The 21,243-nt window shown below is 51.4% G+C and overlaps 1 protein-coding gene across 3 annotated transcripts; it reads right to left on the bottom strand.

Annotated features, from left to right (window-relative positions):
- Positions 1-171: 171 nt before the first annotated feature.
- PKM (pyruvate kinase M1/2) lies at positions 172-20,066 on the bottom strand. Of its 3 annotated transcripts, none has more exons than XM_041469035.1 (12): positions 16,560-16,672; positions 14,715-14,774; positions 14,332-14,501; positions 13,872-13,963; positions 10,899-11,030; positions 10,519-10,705; positions 9,465-9,735; positions 9,054-9,204; positions 7,589-7,741; positions 3,763-3,929; positions 1,522-1,703; positions 172-961 (listed from the first exon to the last, which is right to left on the bottom strand). In XM_041469035.1, exons 1-12 carry the CDS (start codon positions 16,613-16,615, stop codon positions 855-857), a joined length of 1,728 nt encoding a protein of 575 aa, XP_041324969.1. In that variant the 5' UTR covers positions 16,616-16,672; the 3' UTR covers positions 172-854. The 3 variants fall into 3 exon arrangements, with proteins under 3 accessions (XP_041324969.1, XP_041324968.1, XP_041324970.1); XM_041469034.1 differs by lacking the exon at positions 3,763-3,929 and adding an exon at positions 4,364-4,530 and having other exon boundaries at positions 16,560-16,657; XM_041469036.1 differs by lacking the exons at positions 3,763-3,929; positions 14,715-14,774; positions 16,560-16,672 and adding exons at positions 4,364-4,530; positions 19,912-20,066.
- Positions 20,067-21,243: the final 1,177 nt, after the last annotated feature.

Below are 21,243 nucleotides of genomic sequence, written 5' to 3' on the forward strand. Positions count from 1 at the left end.
AGCCCAAGTACTGCAGACTCCTTCACCAGATTCCCACCCAGAAGAACCCTAAGCACTGCCCCATCCTTGCAGACCTCCCCATCTCCTGTAGCCCTTCACCAGGAGACCTACCTCTACCCCTACCCCTGCAGAGCCGTCACCAACCCCCAGGGAGCAGCTCAGCCCAGCAGGTGCTTCAGCTTCTCTTTATTGATGGACAGTTGTGCTCTCCCACCCCAGGGCCCATCAGAGTGCTGGGTGAGGGGGGGACTCTGGAGTGGTGGGGGGACATGACTAACACAGGAGACAACGCTGCAAGGGGAGCACGGGAAGCTCTGTGCATGGAGCTGACACTCTTCCCCTGCCCCCATTCCAAAAAGAGCCAGCTGAGAAAGGCTGGATCTGCCTTGGACTGGGCCTGGAGAGGAGTGTAGCCATTACAGGAAGGGGGAGTAGCAGCTTGCCTCGAGCAAGGAGGGGTCCAGCAGAACTGTTGACCACATCGCCTCTCGCCTTCCCCAAAACCCCACACCAGGGCCAGGGAAAGGGACATTTCACACTCTGAGGACAGTCACCAGGAAAGAGGAGTCCCAACAGCACGCAGAAACCTCCTACGCTGACTCCAACACACATCAAGGCAGGACTTTAACTACAGGGAGAGATTTTTAAAAAACTAAACACTTCAAGTATATTTTTTTTTAGTGATTTAAGGTCTCTTGCCCCTGCTGCTGCTGCACTGGGTGGTGTTTAGCAACCTACATCCACTCTAGGGACAAGGACAACAGCGCAAGCGATGGCTGGTCTACTGCAATGGGAGACAGGGCAGTGGGGTGGTGGGAGGGCAGGGGGGCAGGAGAAGAAGGCCCGGTGGGCGCTCAGGGTACGGGCACCACGCGCATGGTGTTGGTGTAGCCAGAGCCAGGGCGCCAGCCCGTGAGCACGATCACCAGGTCGCCGCTCTTGAAGAACCCTCGAGCTTTGCCTAGGAGAGAAGAGGGAGGTGTCAGAGCCCAGTCCCACCCTGTCTCCTTGCCAAGGGGCAGCAGTGCTCATCACCCACTCCCCAAGTCACTAAGGCTGCCTGTGCCACAGTAGTTGGGGCTCCAGGAGGGTATCAAGACCCCACCTTCCTGCTGCCCACCCATCTGACACCCTTCACCTCTGCTCTGGGGTTCTCTCAACAGAGCTTGAAATTCCACAGCACATGATTTGTAGAGGTGAAGGACAGAGTCAACCCCACTCCAGGCTTCCCTTGTCCCTCAGGAATAGTGAGCGTCACAGGTCTATCACTCACCACCATAAACCCAACCTGGTCTTCTTGGAAGCTCCTTAAAGGCAGCTGTGCCAAACCCACCACCCCATTTCCCAGTCGGATGTGGTTCTGCTCATGCAAGCATCACCCATTTCCTGTCCGGATCCAGTTACCACACAAGCAGCCAGTTCCTCTCTTCCCATCACCAGTGACCCCAAAGTATGCTGGTGCTCAGGGCCACCACATGCCACCAGAGCCATGTCCCAGGGGAGGGGGAGGGTGCCACTCACCAACATTCATGCCCAGGGTGACACGCAGGTCCACGTCCTCGGCCCAGGCGTCCTGGGCAGGGTCTTTGCAGAGCACGGGGAAGATGCCGCGGTACAGGTGGGCCTGGCGCGCCGTCTGCTCATTGCGGGTGATGGCGATGATGGGGGCCCGCGGGCGGTACCGCGACACCAGGTGCGCCGACCTGCGGGGAAAACGGCCACCGTGGGGCTCCACACAGCCAGCACAGCCTCCAGAGAGGACACCTGGCAACGGCCTGCGGGAGCACAGCAGCCCCAAGGTCTGTCTGTCAGCCACCAGGGCTCCCCAAAACCCCTGGGGGCATGTGACTGGTCTCCACAAAAGCCACTCACCAACCAGCTTGGTGCTCTGCTGGACTCCCAGTTAGGCAACTGGGCAGACCAGCACTGGCTGTCCCCACTGGCGGTGACAACCTCCTCACCTCCAAGTTTAGCAAGTGCCACCAGGGTGTTTTGGTCCCTGAACAAGCCTTTACTTGTCTCTGTTGCTATGTTAGGGTGGCGAGGTGCCATTTATTCTGGCCTCCGCAAGCAGGCCTTGGCATCTCAACAGGGGTCCCTGAAAGTTCCCTGTTTTGAGGAGCTCCCGGTTTTCAGGGTGGAAAGAGCCAGTGCCAGCAGCATTGCCCAAAGCATGCCAAGGAGGAAGCCATCTGCCTCCCAGCCACCTACTGAAGCCAGCAAACAGGCCAGTTCCTCCACACAGAGCTCTGCTCCTGCACCCCATGGGAAGCAAACGCAACAGAGGCGTTTGCTTCCCAAGGCGTTTTAATATATAAAATTTATACTGGGAAGTTGGGCACAAAGTCCTTAAAATGCTTTAAAATAGCAGCAGCACAGCCTGGGTGGGGACTAGACTACAGCTTTCCTTTCTCTGAGCACTGCTGAGGGAGAGCAATCTGCAAACAGATTCAAACTGCAAGGCTGTGGCTGCAGCTCCAACTTTCCAACGGACATGCTGGTGTCTCCACTTGCTTTTGCAGCCCTGTTTAGTGGAGCCAAGCTCAGCAACACACAGATGCAAAGTTTGCTGCTTAAAGCAGGGGTCAGCAGACTGCTCCAAGCACCCAACCACACGTGCCAGCTCTCAGACAATCCTTCCCACACTGTCCGAGCCGCCTCCCGTGAGATCCGGGAGATTCAGGTACTCACAAGAGTTAACCTAATCCACAGCTAAAAATATTCAAATATCAGAGTTCAAATCTCTTTAAAAGGTCAAGTGTAATGCTGGAACATTTGACAAAGAAACATTAGAAGCACGAGGACATCCAGAACTCGGTGCTTTATAGTTCCTTCCTCATCTCTGCAGAAAGTCATTTTCTGCTCAAAATCATTTTAAGCTGTACATTTTGGTGACGGTTTCCCCGATGGTCCGCATCTTCAGGTATGTGTGCTGCACTACTGTTTTGGTGTGAATCCAGCGTGAGAAATCCTGATTTCCTTCCAGAAAGCAGTCTGAGACTTATGGTCGGACGTGCTTTGGGAGCAGGCAGCCCAGGTCCTCTAGATGGAAGAGCTGATCCATGAGGCTCCAGCTCCCATTCCACAACTGGAAGAACGAGTCTCTCTGCTTGGCAGCTGTCACTGTTGCTGGACAGAAATCCCAAACTACATTGTTCCAGCACACTTCACCTGCAGCCACTGAGCTCACCTGGTGCTTGCCAGATGCCTGCCTGTGCAGAGAGATTACCTGCAGGCAGGGACAAGAAATCCTGGAAGAGGATATTTCCAACACTCTCCATTTCCCTGCCTACCAAGCACAGGCTGCACAGTCCCTCTTCGCCCCTTGGGCTCAGGCAAGCAGGGTTGATGATTGCAAAGTCTAGCAAGGGACCAATAATTTGGATGCTACTACAAAAGGCCAAAGCCTTGTTTAAAAAAAAAAAAGATTCTGCATCCACTGAACTTCTGCCTCACTGTTACATTGATGATTTCTTGCCAAGTAGTTTGAATTGAAGCTGCAACGCTTATTTTCCCTTGGCTCTTCCAGCTGGCGCCACTGCCACTTGCAGCAGTGAGGGGAGGCTGGGCTCGGAGCTGGTGCCACGCTGGCAGAGGCAGGCCGAGGACTCAGAGCGTAGGGATGTGTGTCCATCTCCCGAGGAACCACCACTGCAGGCACTGCCAGAACCTGACTCCACTGGTCTCTCAAAGCCATGGGATTCTCCTTCCCCCACCCTGTCACACAGCAGGCTTGACCTGGGGGCACCTGTCCCCTCCTACCTTCCAGACTTGGTGAGCACAATAATGGCCCCGCTGCAGCACTTGAAGGACGCTTCCACAGCGCCAACTGCAGCGGCCTCGGTGGGGTCGCAGTTGAGGGGGGTCAGACGACGCAGTTCCTCAAACAACTGCCTGTGAAAGATGGCGGCTTCGGCCTCCCGGGCAATCTACAAGAGCAACACGCGTTCGGAGACAACACTCACGGCAGGCGCTCGGGCACAGGGCAGGGCGAGGTGCTGAGCACAGAGTGCCACGTCCCTACTGCCAGCCTTCAGCACCGTCATCAACCAGCGAGCTCAGACTAAGCTCACCCCAACAGCGTGTCCCTGCACAGGAACCACTCGATTCCCAAGGGTTCTTTTTCCAATGGTGGCACCTCGCCCTGTCAAGCCCACACTCAGGTGACACTCATGCCAACTGCCAGGCACTCTCGCTCTGCTCCTGCCTGCTGGGATCCCTCCCTGGCACAGGGTCAGCTCACATGGCAGCGGTTACACAAGGTTGGCATGGGCAGTGAGCAGCTGGCCAAAGACTGCAGTGTTAGAGTGCAGCGTGTTTTGCCACGGAAAGGGCCGGCCCAAGGCCCCTCTCTGAGCCCTACCTGCCGGACTCAGTCAGGACTAGCAGGGCTGCAGCTAAACACTTAAAAGAGGCCTCCACCGCGCCCGCCGCCATGGCATCGGCAGGGTCCCTGTTGTTAACATTGAGGCGTAAAATTTCTTCGAACAGCTGACGATGGAACATTGCGGCCTCAGCCTCGCGCGCGATCTGCAGGCCCGAGTGGGAGGGAAGGAGGAGAACAGAGGAAAGAAAAGAAGGAAAGATATACCAGAGGAACATGAGATCACGTTAACTTGCTTAATTGTCATAGTAATGCATGCAAGAGGTATTAAGGTGAAGCAGTGAAGCTTTTTGTCTCTCAGGTTTTGACTTTGCTAAATGCGACCAGACTAAAATTCACCGTACTATGGAACGGGCAGGCCCCAGTCACTGGGCAAGCATTCCAAACATGGTATTTTTGTTGTATTTGGGAGTTCCAGCAGAGCAGGCAAACATAACTTGCTTTTCAAGGAGCAAGAACAAGCCAGCTCAGAGCCGCACCATGCTTTGTCATGGCTGCTTATGACTTCCCTGAGAGACTCTTGTGCCACCTACCTGCCTGCCCGTGGTCCTGCTTGCAATTCTCTAAGAAGGAATATCTGGCTTCCTTTCCTAGGCTCCCAGCACCACAGAGTGCTGCTGGAACAGTTTTCATGGAGCCAACATGCAAGCAACACATTTTAAATGTCACCCCTCAAGGTGGGAGACTGTTCTCTCAGTCTTGTTACATTTAGTTTAACTTCAGGGTCAATGAAGATTTGGCTTACTTTGAGAGCAAATAAAGATGCAGTTTGAGAGCCAATAAAGATTTATTTTAACTTGAGAGTCAATAAGCTTCACATCCAAATGGGATACCAACTTCCTTTTGGTAATAGGGAAATAAACAGGAACAAGTCTTCCTTATAGGGTTGTCACAGTGTGGATGCTGGAGTGTTTGTACAGTGCCAGATGTGGACAGATGAAAGGGACAGAGGCACAACTAAAGGCTTTGAGTTCTGGCTGAGCATTGGCAACAGGTTCAGCAACCTGTTCATACCAGAATCCTGGGAATCATCATGCTTAATCATCTCGGAAGGCCTGACAACCCGATAAAGAAGGCTTGCAGAGACTAGAAAAGCATGCAAAGGTTCATGATCTTCTCAAGGACAACTTCACCCAGTTATTCCACAAAGTGAACAGCGGCTACACAAAGCATGACAACTTCATGTTGAATTAGAGACTGATGTGCCATCACAGTGAAAGCTCTGCAGTTAGAAAAATCAGGATTTTGCTACTCCAGTGTTAATGAATTATTTTATGTGATGCTGGGAATTATCCCTTCCACAGTTATCAGTTTAAGCCAAAGTAGTTAAGTATCTTAGGTTTAAAAATAACAGGACACAGGCAGCAGGCCGGAAGAGCAGGCCAGTGCCAGCTTGTCCTAGAGCATATTGTTACTGCTGGATTTAGATAAAAGGGGAGTATTTGCATCACAACACTTACTCCAAATGCAGGAGCTGGAAGCCTGGCAGTTTATTTTCAGCTCCTGGTACAAAGGCAGCAGGTCCATGTAACACAGAGAGCAAATCTGATTTTAGAGGGAAGTCTGCACTCCCCATGTGTAATGGAAAGTAGGAATACAAGTGTCTGCTTTGACAGCAGCTGCAGAGGGGCACAGCAATCCTTAACTTCACCCCACAGCTGGATCTGCTCAGGCAGGAATAGCTATAGAGGGTTTCCAGTTGGTGCACAGGTGGAGATACCAGGGAGGTGGGAAAAAGGAAAATGGAGAGGCTGTTTAAACCTTGGTCCCATCAGGCAGCATAGCATGGCCAGGCTGGGCTTTGAAGAGTGGATGCTGGAGTGGAATGGGAAGGATGCCCCTCCCACCTACAGCAATCAGCCTGCCCAGTATTTGGAAGTTTGCTACTGCCCACTTCAGATGGTAACATCCACCTGCTCCAGCCATGCTGCAGATCCCCAGACCATGGTTACTCAGGACATTGTTGCTGGGCTTGACTAACAAGAATTGAATTAGCTCAGAGGAAAGATCCTCACTGTACTGGCATGTGCTCCTACCATAAGAGTTGGCACCTTGCTGCCTGGAACATCTCACACTTAGTAAATCTGTATTTTAATTTCTGCAGTGTTAAAGTGTTAAAGCCTTGAGTGCTTCTCCAGGAGCCCTGGTGGAAAGAACACCATGCCCAGGTCTGTAGGAAGAGGGAAGCACATGCAACAGATCCTCAAATCAGGCTACAGGTACAACACAACCTGCTCAGACCACAGGATTAATGCCAGAATGGAAACCCAGGTGCAAGGTTTGCTGCAGCAAGTTCCCAAGTCTTGATAGGCAGTTGATTCTTGTGATTTAGGGGTTGGAAAAGGAGGGAGAAGCTTTAAGGTGCACTGATAGCATTTGGCCTGTAAAGGAGCACCACTGCCCAGTGATAAGTTGTATTTTGCATTTGCCTCGTGCAAAAAACACCACTCCATATTGAGGTAAAAGATGTTTAGGTAACACACTGCAAACCAACACTGCCTGAGTTGAATAACCTATAGAAGCTGAATTACAAATAAAACTGGTGAGAGTTAGAACTTGTGATGTGATTCACATCGTGTTGTGATTCACAGCACTGGTAACTGGGGAGCAGCAACGCTCACAGGTACTTGACATAAGGCTTATATCAGCTGAAACACGAACTTGAAGCAGAGCAGAGGTTTCTGGCAGTTCAGGCATGTAAAAATATGGTGCTGTCAGTACTCATGCAACAAACCCCCCCAACCCCCAGCACACAGCAGGTGCTGAATGCAACAGTGCTGTAAATCACCCTCAGGGGCCTCCCCACCCCCTCCCATGCAGGACTCAGCAAAAACCTTTCATTATCTATAGATAATCTGCTTAAAGCAGCTCCTTGACCCTGCAGAAGTTTAAGGCATTTAATATGCCACTGCAATAGGACACTGGATGAAATTTCTATTGAGGTAGCAGCAAAAAGAAATTGGAAGTTTTATATCTCAGCATTTCAGAGCAGCTCTCAGCTCTGCTCGGCAAGTTTGGAGCACACAAAGTGAAATTTCCAGGCCCTCAGGACCATGTTTGTTCAAAAAAAACACCCACAACAGAGTGTGAGAAAAACAAAAAGGCCATTTTAGGCAGCCATTTAGGCCTTTGAGTGTCCAGCTCAGGCGGCCAAGAGCAAGGTGGTGTCCCTGTCCCCAGCAGGCAGGGCAGGGCAGTACTCACAGCGTGCTGCATGCGCACAGCCTCGAGGGGATAGTCTCCCTTGGCTGTTTCCCCAGACAGCATGATGCAGTCTGCTCCGTCCAGGACGGCGTTAGCGACGTCGCTGCCCTCAGCACGGGTCGGGCGAGGCTTCTTGATCATGCTTTCCAGCATCTAGGAGAGAACAAACCCACAGGGATCAACAGAGGAAGCAGCTGGACTGCAATACTCCTTACGGCTTGGGCAGAAAGTGGGATGCAACCTCAGGAATCCAGCTCTCCAGGGGTATGGAAAAGAAAGAGGGTCTGGTCCCTAAACCAGCTTTAATTTAAAGCCTCCATCAGTAAGGAAAATAACCCATTCCATTTGATACCCATTCCACATTTACTCCTTCTCCAGGGAGATTCAAGCCACACAACATCCCAGACAAAATACTCCAACCTTCCACTTCAACCTCCCAGCACAAAGCTTGGTCCAAGAAACTTGGAGCTCTTTAGAGCAGTGTGGCATTAGACGCATTTATGGAAAGCTCAAATCCAGTCATACATTCTCAAATTTGGGGATTTTATCATCCAGAAACCATGAAGAGCAGGGTCTGCACCAACGTAGTCACCCCCTCCCAACACAAGATTTCAAATGCTTTAGACAATATGTACAGGGTAGTAAATCCAGAACCAGCTTTCTAAGCATCCACGCTTAAAAGTGGAAAACGGGACAGCTTGCCATGAGGTGAGCATTTCCTAATCCCTTTCCACACCCCAATTCTGGCCAGCTGTCCTGTCTTCCTCAGGTCCTCAGCATCCCCCCAGCTGGAGCTCACCACTTGTTTAAACACTATTTGCTTCACCCATGGGACACTGCCTGAGGCTGTGTTTCAGCTGCATTTCTGTAGCAATACAGGAAAAAAGGAGCACATGCCACCGTAAATCCAGAACCTTCTTTAATGACTACTGTCCAAATAAGTCTTTACTTCCACAGCCTGTGTGCAGAGCAAGGATAGTCAGGAAACCAGTCCTCCCAGTGCTCAAGGACCGTGCATGTGATCCCTACCACCCCCAGAGAAAGGAGATGGATCCTTTACTCAGTTCCTACTGAAGCTGCAGCGTGGGCACATTTCTAAGATACTAAGATACATACTATACTAAGACACCTGGGAACCTTAGCAAACCTTCCCTGTCAGGCAGGGATGTTCTGCCACAAGATGCCAAGGAAAAGCATTTGTAATTTTTCCCTTGAATTTGCAAGGTCAGCCCCAAAGGCTCATTACCACGTGATGTTTTGAGGTGTACAACCCTTGGCAAGAGGTCCCGTAATCTAATTAGGAAAAATCCCAAACACAGAAATGCCTAAATATGAGCTTTTCAGCTATGAGCAAAACCTCTCTGCGTCTCACTCTTTAACCAATACAATCAACCCACGGCTGCTCCCAACATTCCCTCCCAGCCAGACTCTGGCAGTGAGGAACCAAAGGTGGTGCTTCCAGTACCTGAGTGGCACAGATGATGGGTTTGCCAGCCCTGTTGCAGCGCCCAATCATCATCTTCTGGGCGAGGAAGACTTTTTCAGCTGGGATCTCGATACCCAGGTCACCGCGGGCCACCATAATGCCATCACTGGCCTCCATGATCTCATCAAACCTGACAGCGAGAGAAGAGCTGTGTTATCCCATTTGCTCTGCAAAGCACCTTCCCATCTGTCTGTCCTCCTCTGAAAGGAGCACTCACGCTTTTCATGGGCTGTTTGGGTCCTTGCAATGCCAAGGAAGAAGGAAGAAAACCAGAAGCAAGGCACAGCACATATTCAGTGCTACACAAAGCTGCCTGAAGCTACAAAAAGGGAGTGTGAGTTGCTTTATTTCAGCGTGACAAACCCAAAGCATCCCCTGCACAAAGCTCACCTGCGCACACCCTCGTGGTTCTCAATTTTGCTGATGATCTTGATGTTCTTTCCCTTTTCCCCCAGCACCTTCCTGACAGCATGGACATCAGCAGCCTTGCGGATGAAGGAAGCAAACACCATATCTACGTTCTGCTCCACACCAAATTTTAGGTCCTGAATGTCCTTTTCAGAGACAGCAGGCAGGTCAACAGCAGCACCAGGCAGGTTCACGCCCTTCTTGCTGCCAAGCATGCCGCCGTTCTCAATCTCTGTCATGACATAGTCCTTCCCTGAAACACAGGTTCCCATGGTCAGTGTTCACAGGATAGCTGCTGCTACCAACTCCCACACCACCTCCCTGCCTGGGAACTGCAGTGTCAACAGTGGCACACGCGATAAAAAGCACATCCCATCTCTTCAGAGCATTTCTGTACCACACAAGCTTGCAGTTTACCCTTGGGAACACAATAGATTGGTCTAAAACAACTTCTAGGCTGTTCCTGGATAAGATAGCAGCTGTTTGCTGCAGCAAGTTGGGATCACCTCCCCCAAGAAAAGCTAGCAGGTTGCAGTTTTGCACACAGAGCCCTGCAACACCAAAGTCTCCCTTCCCACTCCCTACATGCTCACAGATTTAGAGGCTTGGGGCTACAGCAGTTTAGACAGCACTATAAAGGGAGTATTATGGAACCTTGTCTCCACATTACCAATTAAAACTAGTTCTGTCTCTTACCTACAAAACCCAGGGTCTGTGCTGTAAAACTAGTTAAATCCTTCATTAAGAGCATGAATTAGCCCGGCTGATCATGAACAGTGGTATGGCCCTACCACACATTCCCCTTTGAAGATGGGGTTTAGATGCCAGCCCAGTGAAACCCAGCTGAAGTTAGTTTTTGGAAAGTTCCTACACTTGAGATAGAGAAATTTAGCTCAAAGTCTCACTAAACCATCAAGAACTATGTTCTCCTTTCTACAACACACAATTGCAAATTAAGAAACAGTTACTGGAGGGAAACCACAAGTATGTCCTGAGGAACACACAAACAGGCAGAGCTAAAATGGCTGTTACCCACCTTTCTCCCTAACCACCAAAGAAATCAGACCATCATCCACGTAGATTTTGCTGCCAACTTCCACAACTTTGGTGAGATTCTTGTAGTCGAGCCAGAGTGTGTTCTCATCACAGTTCTCCATGAAGGAATCGTCCAGGGTCACTTTGAGCTGTGCGCCCTTCTTCAGCTCCACTTCTGCTGTGCCACTCTGTGTGACAACACAACCAGTAAAAACCAGTACACCACCACCACCTCGCAGCCCACAGCAGTTTGCCAGAATATTTGGGAGGTGGTTTGTAACCTCATTTCCTGTGATATTTTTTTGTTTGGAAATGGCCACAGGCATAACACAGTATCAAGTCTGTGTGGCGAAAAAAGTGTGATTAAAAAAAGCAACTTACTCCCTTAATGAGTCCAGTTCGGATTTCAGGTCCCTTGGTGTCCAGTGCAATAGCCACAGGTCTGTAGGTGATGGGATCAGAGGCAAAGCTCTCTGTGGCTTCTCGCACATTCTTGATTGTGCCCTCATGATACTGGCAAGAAAAGAAAAAATAAGGAAATGTTAAAGGTGGTTCTACTTGGCTGCTTACAGAAAAGATCCCAGTGCACCCCAGAGGCTGCCCAAGCTGACTGTTCTGCTCTCAGTTTCAGTTCTACCTTCAAAATTTAACCCAGACAAAGTTTCCAGTAAAGCATAGTGCAAGGATACAAGGGCCTTCCTGCCACGAAGGCAGAGTCTGGAAGTTATCTGGTCTGCCCTCAACTCTAATTCCAGAAGGACAAGTCAAGGAGACAGTGCCGAGGTCTGGCTGAAGTGATTTTTCATGAGGACACAGATCTGCCAGTCAAAGGTGGCTCACCAACCAAGAGGCCTTTAAGGAGTAAGTCTTCCAAAAGCTTACCTGAACACCTGCCTATTCAACACAGCAGAATATTCACAGCACCAGCAGCTGGATAACTGTGTGCATTCAAAGAGACCTGATGGCAGAAGAACATCACAGTGCCACACATGGCTGTGCTCCTCCTCCCATCAGAGCAAGGGAAGACACCTCTCCACACTGCTAGCTCCCACACACACTTCCAGCCTGACCCACTATCAGTCCTGCAGGTGGACAGCTTTTCACTCTCTGGCCTGAATTCCCACAGATAAAGGATTTGCTAAAAGAATGTTATCCATGTAAATATTTACAGTTTATTTCCGGAGTCAAAGCAATCACAGACAGCTCAATAGTCCAGCACCACACACCTGGCTTCCAAACCTTGTTTGTGAGAGCATTTAGCCAAATGCTGCCAGTTTTAAGATAGTTTTGTGACAAAACCCATCCCAGCTCCCTCAAATTTGCTACAGATGGCCAAGAGATCAGTTTACTTTACTTGTTCAAATAACATTAAGAGATAACCTCAACTACTTACAACTAGTAAGAGTTGTGTAACACTTGACAGACTTTAGTAGATAAGACATACCCTTTCCTCTCTGTGCCAGATGGACTGATGGAGTTTGACCTCACTCACCTGGAACACTCGGTTCCCTCATGTCACTCACTCACCCCAACACGAGCCCTCCACACTGACTTCAGTATCTCGGGGATGATAAGCCAGCACCAGGAAGGCTGGGCTGGGAAAAGCCATGCTGAAGTTCACATGTGTGCCCTTAGCCAGAAATACCTAACAGCTGATAACTCTTTATAGCAGGAAAATGAGTCAGTTTATTGACTGTGTGCAAGCTGGGATGGAGATGGCCTTGACCCTTCCAGGCACTGCAGCTGGGGTGGATGCAGCACAGAACACATGCCCTGACAGTGCCACAACACTTATCTGAACCCAATCATCTGAGATTTCCATTTTAGTCTGATACCAAGGACTAACTGGCTCCTAGGGAGGCTGACTTTCTGAAAAGTTACACATGCAGAACGGGAACGAAGGCAGAACTGGAGGTAAAAGCCATTTTTAGTCCATGTTAAGGGGAGCCAGGCAGGTGCCAAAGCACCTCTTCTAAAGCTCAAGCCCTGGTAAATGCTTTGGGGTGGACAGGAGCACTGAAGCACTTGTGACAGATGGAAACTCTTTGGGCCTTCACTGGAAACTAGGGCATTTTGGAGGAGCCAGGATGGGACACAAGCTCAGGACTGGCTATGGCTGATGGTCACACTCTGCAGGCAACAGCCACAGCAGAGCCTGCAGTCAGCTTCGTTGGTGTAAAATGTGTAATTAGACCTCACACAAAGCAGGAAGACCCCAGCCAAGCTCACAGACCACAGCAACCAGGCAATAACGGTCAGAATTCCCAGTTTCTGCCTGGCCACCAACTCCCTGATGTGTCACCTGGCCCAAGAGCCACCCAGCTGCAAGGATTTGACTCCTGGGATGCAGTTACTCCACACTATTCTTTCTCCAGGCTGATTTCCCAACTGGGAGGCATGTACTGACACTACCCCAGGGTGGTTAGTCAAGGTCTGATGGTTGCCCACAGTTAAGTATTAGCCCTTTTGATCCTGACACTGCCCTGTGCTCATTAAAGGCTACCAGGGTGAGAGGCCAAGCTGTTACATACCACGAGGCTCATGGGTCACTAAGTAAAGCCACCTACAGCTGCTACTGGGTGACATTTTGAAAGTTGGAAAGCAGCCAGGGTCAAAAAGTACCCCAAAAAACCTCAGCAGAATGGGATCCTCAGCTCCTCCAGTATCACTGAGAGTGTCAGCTATTTATAGCAATAAGGGCTTGACTGTCATGGAGTGTTGATTTCTTCTGACCTTATTTTTCTGAGCTCACTACACCATGACCCAAGCTCCACAGAGGGACCTTCCAGAGTGCCAGGAATGCATCTGGAGCAGCTGGTTAGCCAGAAAACCCAGGAGCCCATTCTTCCCACTGAGCACAGTAATTACATCAAATCACCAATAACAGATGCCTTTTGATCAGGGTTATTCACGGATCACCTGCTTGCAAAATCTCCAGCAATGCAACAAAAAGTGAGATTAACTGATAGTGTGACCTCCTGCAGAGGTGCAAAAGAGGGACAGGTCTTCTCAGCTTCTGCTGCTCACTGGGAAGCAGCAGCTTTGGGAACAGCAGGATATGAGGAAGAACTGAAGCATTTCATGGCAAGCAGGTTGGCACACGGTGTCAAATACCAGTTACCTGGCTCTCCACTACAGGGTGGGGTGTGGAATTGAATTGCTTTCAAAAAGGCTCAGAAAATACACTTCAATGTTATCAACAGTGACGCAGGCTCGGTATGTACAACCAGCATGCTTTCCCCAAAAGCAGATATTTGACCTTCCCACACCAAGGATGGTCTGGATTTCCCTCCTCGCTGAGGGACAGGATCAGCAGGCACACAGGGGCCGTAGCAGCTTGGACCGCACCCTTACCTCATGGGTGCCGTGAGAGAAGTTGAGGCGGGCAACGTTCATTCCAGATTTAATCATTTCCTTCAGCTTCTCTACAGAGCGGGAGGCCGGGCCTAGGAGGAAGAAACAGTTTGAACATTAACTTTAGAAAAATAATGAGGTAACCCACACAGACCAGGCTGTTTCATGTGGAAGAGAAAAGGTAAATGGATACAGCATTGCTCAGCGCTGCAGCAGCAAATATTGTTTTAACTTGCCCACGGAGTGCAGCAGAACCCAAGCGATTCCCATTTCCCTGGATACTGGATTCACTCCCAGCAGTAACACAGGTTAGACAAACATGGGAAAGTCATGTTCCTTCACCACACAAGTTCAGCCCTGGCAAGGGATGAAAGTCAGATCCTTCTCACAATTTCCCTAATAAGTTTCACCAAGGTGTGGGCTCCTAGCTGCAATTCTCTCCTATCTAGGAATAGCCTACCAATGGTGCAGATGATGCCGGTGTTTCTGGCAATGGTTGGCTCTGAGTCGATGTCCAGGCGGCACATGTGCTCCAGGAAGGTGTCTGCCATGGCAGCATGCAGCTGCTGGGTCTGGATGAAAGCGGTCCCTGCATCATGGTGCTTCGACATGATTGCTCGATTCCTGTGTCTGGAAGAGAAGAAAGCGGTGCCAGGTTTGGGAATCACCCACCCCAAACTGCCCATCGAGCAGAGACACCAAGACAACAATGTGATGAATATGGAGATAACAAGAAAGCTGCTACTGGGTCAAACTATCTTTATGTTCCTATTTGAGAATCCTAAAAGGCAAGGCACATTTCTATTTCCATGTCATCCCCCACATGGACCACCCAAAGCTCACCTGCCTTCTATGCAGATGTTCCCTTCATAGCTTCTCTTCATTGCCAGTCTTCCCTTGGAGCTACACAACGCAACAAAATTCAAGCACTTGAGTGCGCAGGCAGAGGTTCTGCCTCCTCCCTCCCAGCTCTCCACTCATTTCTCCTACAGGCCTCAACTGCACATCCCATCCCACATGGGACCGGGGCAGCTCGGCGCTGGCGTGACTGCAGCACACCCGGACACGGGCAACCCTCTGCCCAGGAGCACCTAATCACAGCAAAGTCCGCATAAGCCTAAACCCCATCCTTTAAGCCTGGACAAGCAAGCAGACTTGAGTTGATTAAACACAACACTTTGGCAGAGAACACATAAAAGACTGAAGATTTACGACACTCAAAGTCTCTCTTTGACTGAAGACACTTGCAGGTCTCCCCCACCTCCTGCACTCCCCTCCACCTACAGCACCAAAATTCATCATAAGGTTTAAAACTGCTTGTATTTTTCAACATTTGGATTAAAAAACCTCTCTGAACTCAGGCTGTTTGCTTCCTCTGGGCTAGAGTTTCCACAACAGCAGGACCAGCCTATTCTTTGGGAACCAACCTATCCTTTCAAGAGGAAGCTGAGCTGAAGCTCAACAGTCCATTGGGATGGGAGGACATTCATTTCACAGCAGTGCTGGTGCCCCAGGCGTTTTAATTGCAATAATTTTGTTCTCAAATAGTAGCGGCAGCTCAAAGCTTTGTCTCTTAGACCTGCCAGGCTAAAATCTCAGCATTACAAAAGCCTCTAGTAAAAGAGTGATGTAAGGTGGTGGCTATTGGCATGGGCAGATCACTCATTTTGCCTTTAAAGTTTGGTTTAGCTTCAAACTCTGTGTCCTGGGCACACAGGTGAGACTCAGAGCAGGCATGAGCAGCCTTCACCTCCAAGATGTGCTTATAGAAACATGGGCTGCAGCCCAGCGAAAAGCTGTGACAGAGCAGGAATAGAGCTGGGCTTTTGTTCTGCCTGCCCCAGGCAGACAAAGCCCACCAATAAACCACAGAACGGTGTGAGGGGCACACACCAGCTGGCTCAGCATATCCAGCTTTGACACAGAGGCACCAATAAACCCAAAAACTCTGGCATAGCTGGCAGGACTGAGCACAGTGAAGGGCAGACCAAGCCCTGCCAGTCTGCTGCCTGGCCCAGACGCTCCTCCCCTGCTCCGCAGCCCTTCCTTCCTCACGTACGTGCAGATCCTCTCGCAGGCAGCCCTGACTCACCCTCACCACGCTGCCATGCGCCACAGAGCAGCCAGGCCAGCAAAAACCATAATTTGACCTGGCAAAGCTTTTTTTCCCTCAGCCCTGCCAGAAGCTGCTGATTCACTAGAGTCACTACAAGAAGGTCTGCCCACATAAAAAGCCCAACAAAGTCTCATTATTATAGGAAAACCCTCTGGTCAGTCCTAAAACATTGTGTTTCAGCCCTCTAACACTTGCTGTTGCACCCTCCGACACCTGCAGAGCAGTGTCACTTTTCCTAGATGCCAAAAAAAACAAGCCTTTGCTGGGAAATCACCTCCACGCACAGGCAATCGGGTTTGCACAGCTTCTAGGAACAAGAGGAATACTGAACAAGGTATCGCAACACGGAAACTGCAGCCAGAGCACAACTTGGAAGTTTATAAAAAATAGTCAAATGAATTCTCCCTGCCTCATGGAAATCCCCCACCCACTCAAGTCATGTGCAAATATAATTTTAACACCCTTGCAGTCTTTATAAAGAGAAAGGAAAAGTTCACTTCCCAGCCAGTATCCCCTTCACAGGATTTTCCAGCAGTTCAGAGGGCTCAGAAAAATTAACAGCACAGAGTGACCTTGTCCAGGGGCGAGAGCAGAGACGCAGGAGCCAGAAAGTATCCCAAACACCCATTTGTCCACAGCACCATGCCCACGACCACCAAGAGTCTTTTCAATACTCCCTCCTGCCTTCCACCACCATGCACTGAGACAAGGCATCAACTGAATTTTACTGGAATGACCAGTCTCATATTTATAACAGGAATGTCTGGCATTTCCCACTACTCCGCTTTTTTTAACATCAAACAGAGGAGCAAGGACTTCAAGGACACCAGAAAACACGGAGCACTCAGTCTGGGCAGATTGAGGGGGGGCGGTGAGCAATACCCTACAATGCCTGAATGTTTCCAGCACTGAACAAACCTGAATTCATTCCTCAAGGAGTAATGATTAAATCCCCAAATTTATTACTTAGCCTGCTCATGCTTTAGGCAGGGTGCCCCTATGCTGTCTGGTATCTCCCCAGCTCCTGAATATTCCAGACTGAGCCATCTCAGGTCGGGACTGGTTTTTACTGTAGCCAGGTGACTAATTCCAGCCAGCTCATCCCATGGCTCAGATGAGAGAAAGCCTAAAATCATGGTCTGTCCGGATATGCCCCTTGGGGATGGAGAAAGGAGAGGGAGCAGCAATCCCCACCCAGGGCCAAGTCTTTGCTGTTACTGGTGACAAAAGGAAGTAGAAACTGCAGCAGGGGCTGTCCCCAGGCCACAGCCAGAGCTGTGTCACTGCCTGCAGGAACTCCAGCCAGGAGGCTCCCAGGGGATGATGACTCGGGGTTTACTGGTCAGCCTCACTTACACAACCTCACGGATGCTGCAGAACAAGGCTGCTCGTGCCCAGTGACCCTGCCCAGAGGCAGAAATGGTTTGAGTTAGTGCTCAGGGAAGGGTTATGAAACCAGGCAGGCTTTCAGATTCCCAAAGAAGCCTAGAAAAACATCAGCTTTGCTCATTCCAGAAGCTAAAGGCACTCAACAACAGAAATGCAGCTCTGAAGAGAGGCAGGTTTTTACCCTGGCCTGGCATCCCCTCTCCTAGGGAGGACAGCACACTCCTGCCAGACAGCTGGAGGTGGTGTCTCGCTGTTACGTAAGGACAAAATGGCCACCCCAAAATTCCATCCCTTTTCTGCAAGCCCGGATGGAACCCAGGAGCCACCACCTGCTCCTGACTGGCCGACGCTCTCCCCAGCATCGAGCTGCAGATCCACGGGAGGAGAGACCCAAAACGGAGAGGCCTCTCCAGCTTTTTGGCAATGGGGAACAGGAAGATCAGGCTGGTTCTGGCACCTTCCCCGTGTGCTGCTGGCTCAGCCGTGCCTTTGCTGAGCTGCCCTCCCTAGAAGGCTTAACTAAAAAAATAAGAGGAGGTGGCAATCATCGGATGTTTGGTGACGAGAAAGACTTATCTCGAGGGTATTTGTAGGACACACCTACAGACTTAACCTTGCAGAGGACAAGGAGCCTTTCAGCTTGGCAAAAAGCACCTGGCTGCCTTCAGGCAAGCTGTAAAAACTTGCTTTACAGGCTAAAAGCAAGTTTGGGGGGTTTTCTTTTCACATTTAACTAGGGAGAAGTGTAGACCACTGCGCTGCATCCCCACTCCAGGATGGAGATTGCTGCACGTGGCAGCGCCCCGGTACTGCAGCCCCATTCCCTACGTGCCATCCATCACCACCCGCTGCGGCTCCATCTTCCTCCAGGAGAACAACAGCCAGGCGGGAGATAAAGGACAAGCACGTGCTCCAGCCGGCCTGGGAAACGTCTTACTCCCATCAAATTAAATTAGCAACTTGTTGGGTGGAAAGGGAATTAAGGCCGGCGGTGCATCACTACGGCTAATAGCAATAAATGAAGGTTTTAATAACAGCTTCAGACAGATAAAACAGTAGGTAATTAAAAAAAAAAAAAACGCAGGCTGCTGCAGACTCCAAGCTCTTTATCTAGTGCAAGTGAAGTTTCTCAGAAGGGTTTCACAGGCAGAAGTCCCCGGTTCAAGCACGTGGCTCGCAGCAGTGCTTCCTGCCTCACACAAAAACCTCCTACTTAATCCGGTGATGGGCTGAAAACCTGCTGGCACCAGTACGGATCATTAACCCATGGAACTCTTTAATATGATCCAGAATTCTGCTCTATAAACGGGATCTTGGGCATAAAATTACACTCTTTAGAGGGTTTTTTTTGTTTTTTGCTTTTTGGTTTTTTTTTTTTTTTTTTTTTTTTTTTTTTTTAATTAAGCACGTCTAATTGCACAAGTTCCTGGACATGTCTGAGTAACCAAAAATTTGTCACTGCACCTTTGAGCCAAGGCAAGTCACGACGAGCAGCAGGACAATTAACAGTTTAACATGACAAAAACTTTTATAAAACACTGATTTTTTTTTTTTTTAACCTGGGCCTCTCTGATACAGAGTTGCCTTATCAGAACAAAGCAGGTTTTTAGAGTAGTCTCAGGAGACAGTCGGGAGATTGCCATTGTCCGCCGACAAAAGCGCTATTCATGCCTTGGTAGCTCTGCAAAGGGGGTTTAAACACGTTTGAAAGGTTCACACAGTTCAAGAAACTGTCCAAATCAATTGGACGTGTTTAAGCAGGCACAATTACTGGAGAAGATAAATTCTGAAGGGGCCTTCTCTTCCCGGGGCGGGGGGGCGGGAAGAGGCTGCAGCATCAGTGGTGGGTGCAGTGAGCCGGACGCTGATTTAAGCTGATGCCCTTCGGGGAACTGCCGGCTTTTACGTGAGTGCGGGCACGGGGAGGGGGGGTAGGCGGCCTAGCGCCTCACTCCGTCTGCCTCTGACTCAGCCTGCCCGCGGCTCCTCCGGCACTGCCCGGACCGGGCGGCAGCCGCAGCGGCGCCGCGCGCTCCGTTTAACGGCACGGCCGCCGGGCACACGCGGGGCTCCCCGCTCGTACGTGCCCCACTTCATTCACCCGCACCCTCGTACCCCAGACCGGACCCCCGCCGCGCCTCCCCGTGCGCGGAGCGGCTGTTTCTCGGTGCGGGCCGTGGCGAGATGCTTGGAACGGGCGTTCCCCAGCGCGGGATCGGAAGGGATGCTCGGAGCGGGCGCTCCCCAGCGCCGGGTCACGAGGGGATGCTCGGAAAGGGCGTTCCCCGGTGCGGGATGGCGAGGGGATGCTCGAAGAGGCAGAGGAGGGGACGCGGGGCCGGGGCTGCCGGCAGCCACGTGCTCGGCGCCGCGAGCCCCCCGCGCGCCCCCTCCTCAACCGGCCTGCAGGGCGCGCGCGCCCCCTCCCCTCAGCCGCTGCCCGGGGGGACCCTCTCCCGGCGGCGGAAACATGGGGATAACGGCGGCACCGGCGTGGCCGGCCCCACCGCTCGCAGCCCCTCAGGGCGCCGTTACCTGCCGCCGTTCAGTCACGCTGCTGCTGCGTCCTCTCACTCCGAGCGCCGCCGCCGCTCTGCACACCGCCCCCACGCCCCGCCAAGGTGATCCCGGCTGGTCGCAGCACCGCCCCCCTCGGATCCCTCCGCCACCCGCCCTGCCGGGGGCCGCAAGGGCGGGGCGCCGGGGCTACTTTCAGGAGCGGACGCACAAAGCACGAGGGGGAGGCGCTGAGTCACAGCACGCGCTCGGCCGGCCAATGAGGAGGCGGCACAGCCGCCGCGCTCGCGGACGGAGAGTGCTCGTCGCCTTAAAGGGACCGCGAGCCGGCGCGATGCTCTTAAAGGGGCCGCGGCCCCCGATTCACATCGAGCCCTCCGATTCACACCGAGCTCCCCCAGCTCACACCGAGACCCCCAGCTCACACCTCAGGGGTCCCTCACGCTGCGGGGGCAGTGGCTCTGGGTGTTTTGGGGTGCTTTGGAGGGTCCTGAGACCTTCCAGTGGGGACACTGGGGACCAGTGTGGAATCTCTGTAGTGGGGCTGCGAGGACACAGTGCTGGGGACACGAGGCTGGAGATGTTGGTGACGTGGTGCTGATGCCCTAAGGAGCTGGAGCAGAGGCTGGATGGAGTTAGGAGAAATCAAGTGCATATTTATTGAAGTGCCCTCAAAGGGCACACCCTGGCAGTGCCCGAGCCACAGTCGTGGCTCTGCCCGCACGGCTCCAAGATGGAAGCAAAAGAGGGCTTGGTCACGAGAGCTCACATTTTTATAAGTTTTAGTCCTTTTGCATACAGGAGTTATCTGTCCAATTAATAGCTTCAAATTATGAAGTTTCATCCTCCTTGCTTGCTTGCCCACCCTCCTCTTGTCACGTTGTTTAAGCTTTGGGCCTGAAGTTTGAAGAGATTGTCCTTGAGTCTCCAGATAGAACAGGATTGTTTTGTCTTCACCACCCTGTGAAAAGATCCCAGGAACACTTAATAGAAAGCTAAAAGCTGCACACCAACACAGAACAGAAAAGCTTACAGCCTATGGAATCAGTGCTGGGCATGCTGGGGACACTGTGCTGGGGCCACTGTCCCAGCTGTATGGGACCCAACACAGACACCGCATGCCAGATCCACGAAGGCCTTTGGCTGGTAATACTGGGGATTCCATGCTGGAGGTAATGGGGACATGATCCCTGAACCAGGGGGACCTTTTGCCTGTGACCCATGACAGTGGCTCCACACTGGCACCGTGGTGACACTGGGGACACGCCGTTAACACAGGGACCTGCCACACAGACCCCGTGCTGGACTGCAGGGACACTGTGCCGGCCATCCGGGGACCCAGAATGGTCA

The sequence above is a fragment of the Pyrgilauda ruficollis genome, unplaced genomic scaffold (assembly GCF_017590135.1).
Source record: "Pyrgilauda ruficollis isolate IOZ18807 unplaced genomic scaffold, ASM1759013v1 scaffold23, whole genome shotgun sequence".
In the NCBI taxonomy this organism is placed as follows: Eukaryota; Metazoa; Chordata; class Aves; order Passeriformes; family Passeridae; genus Pyrgilauda; species Pyrgilauda ruficollis.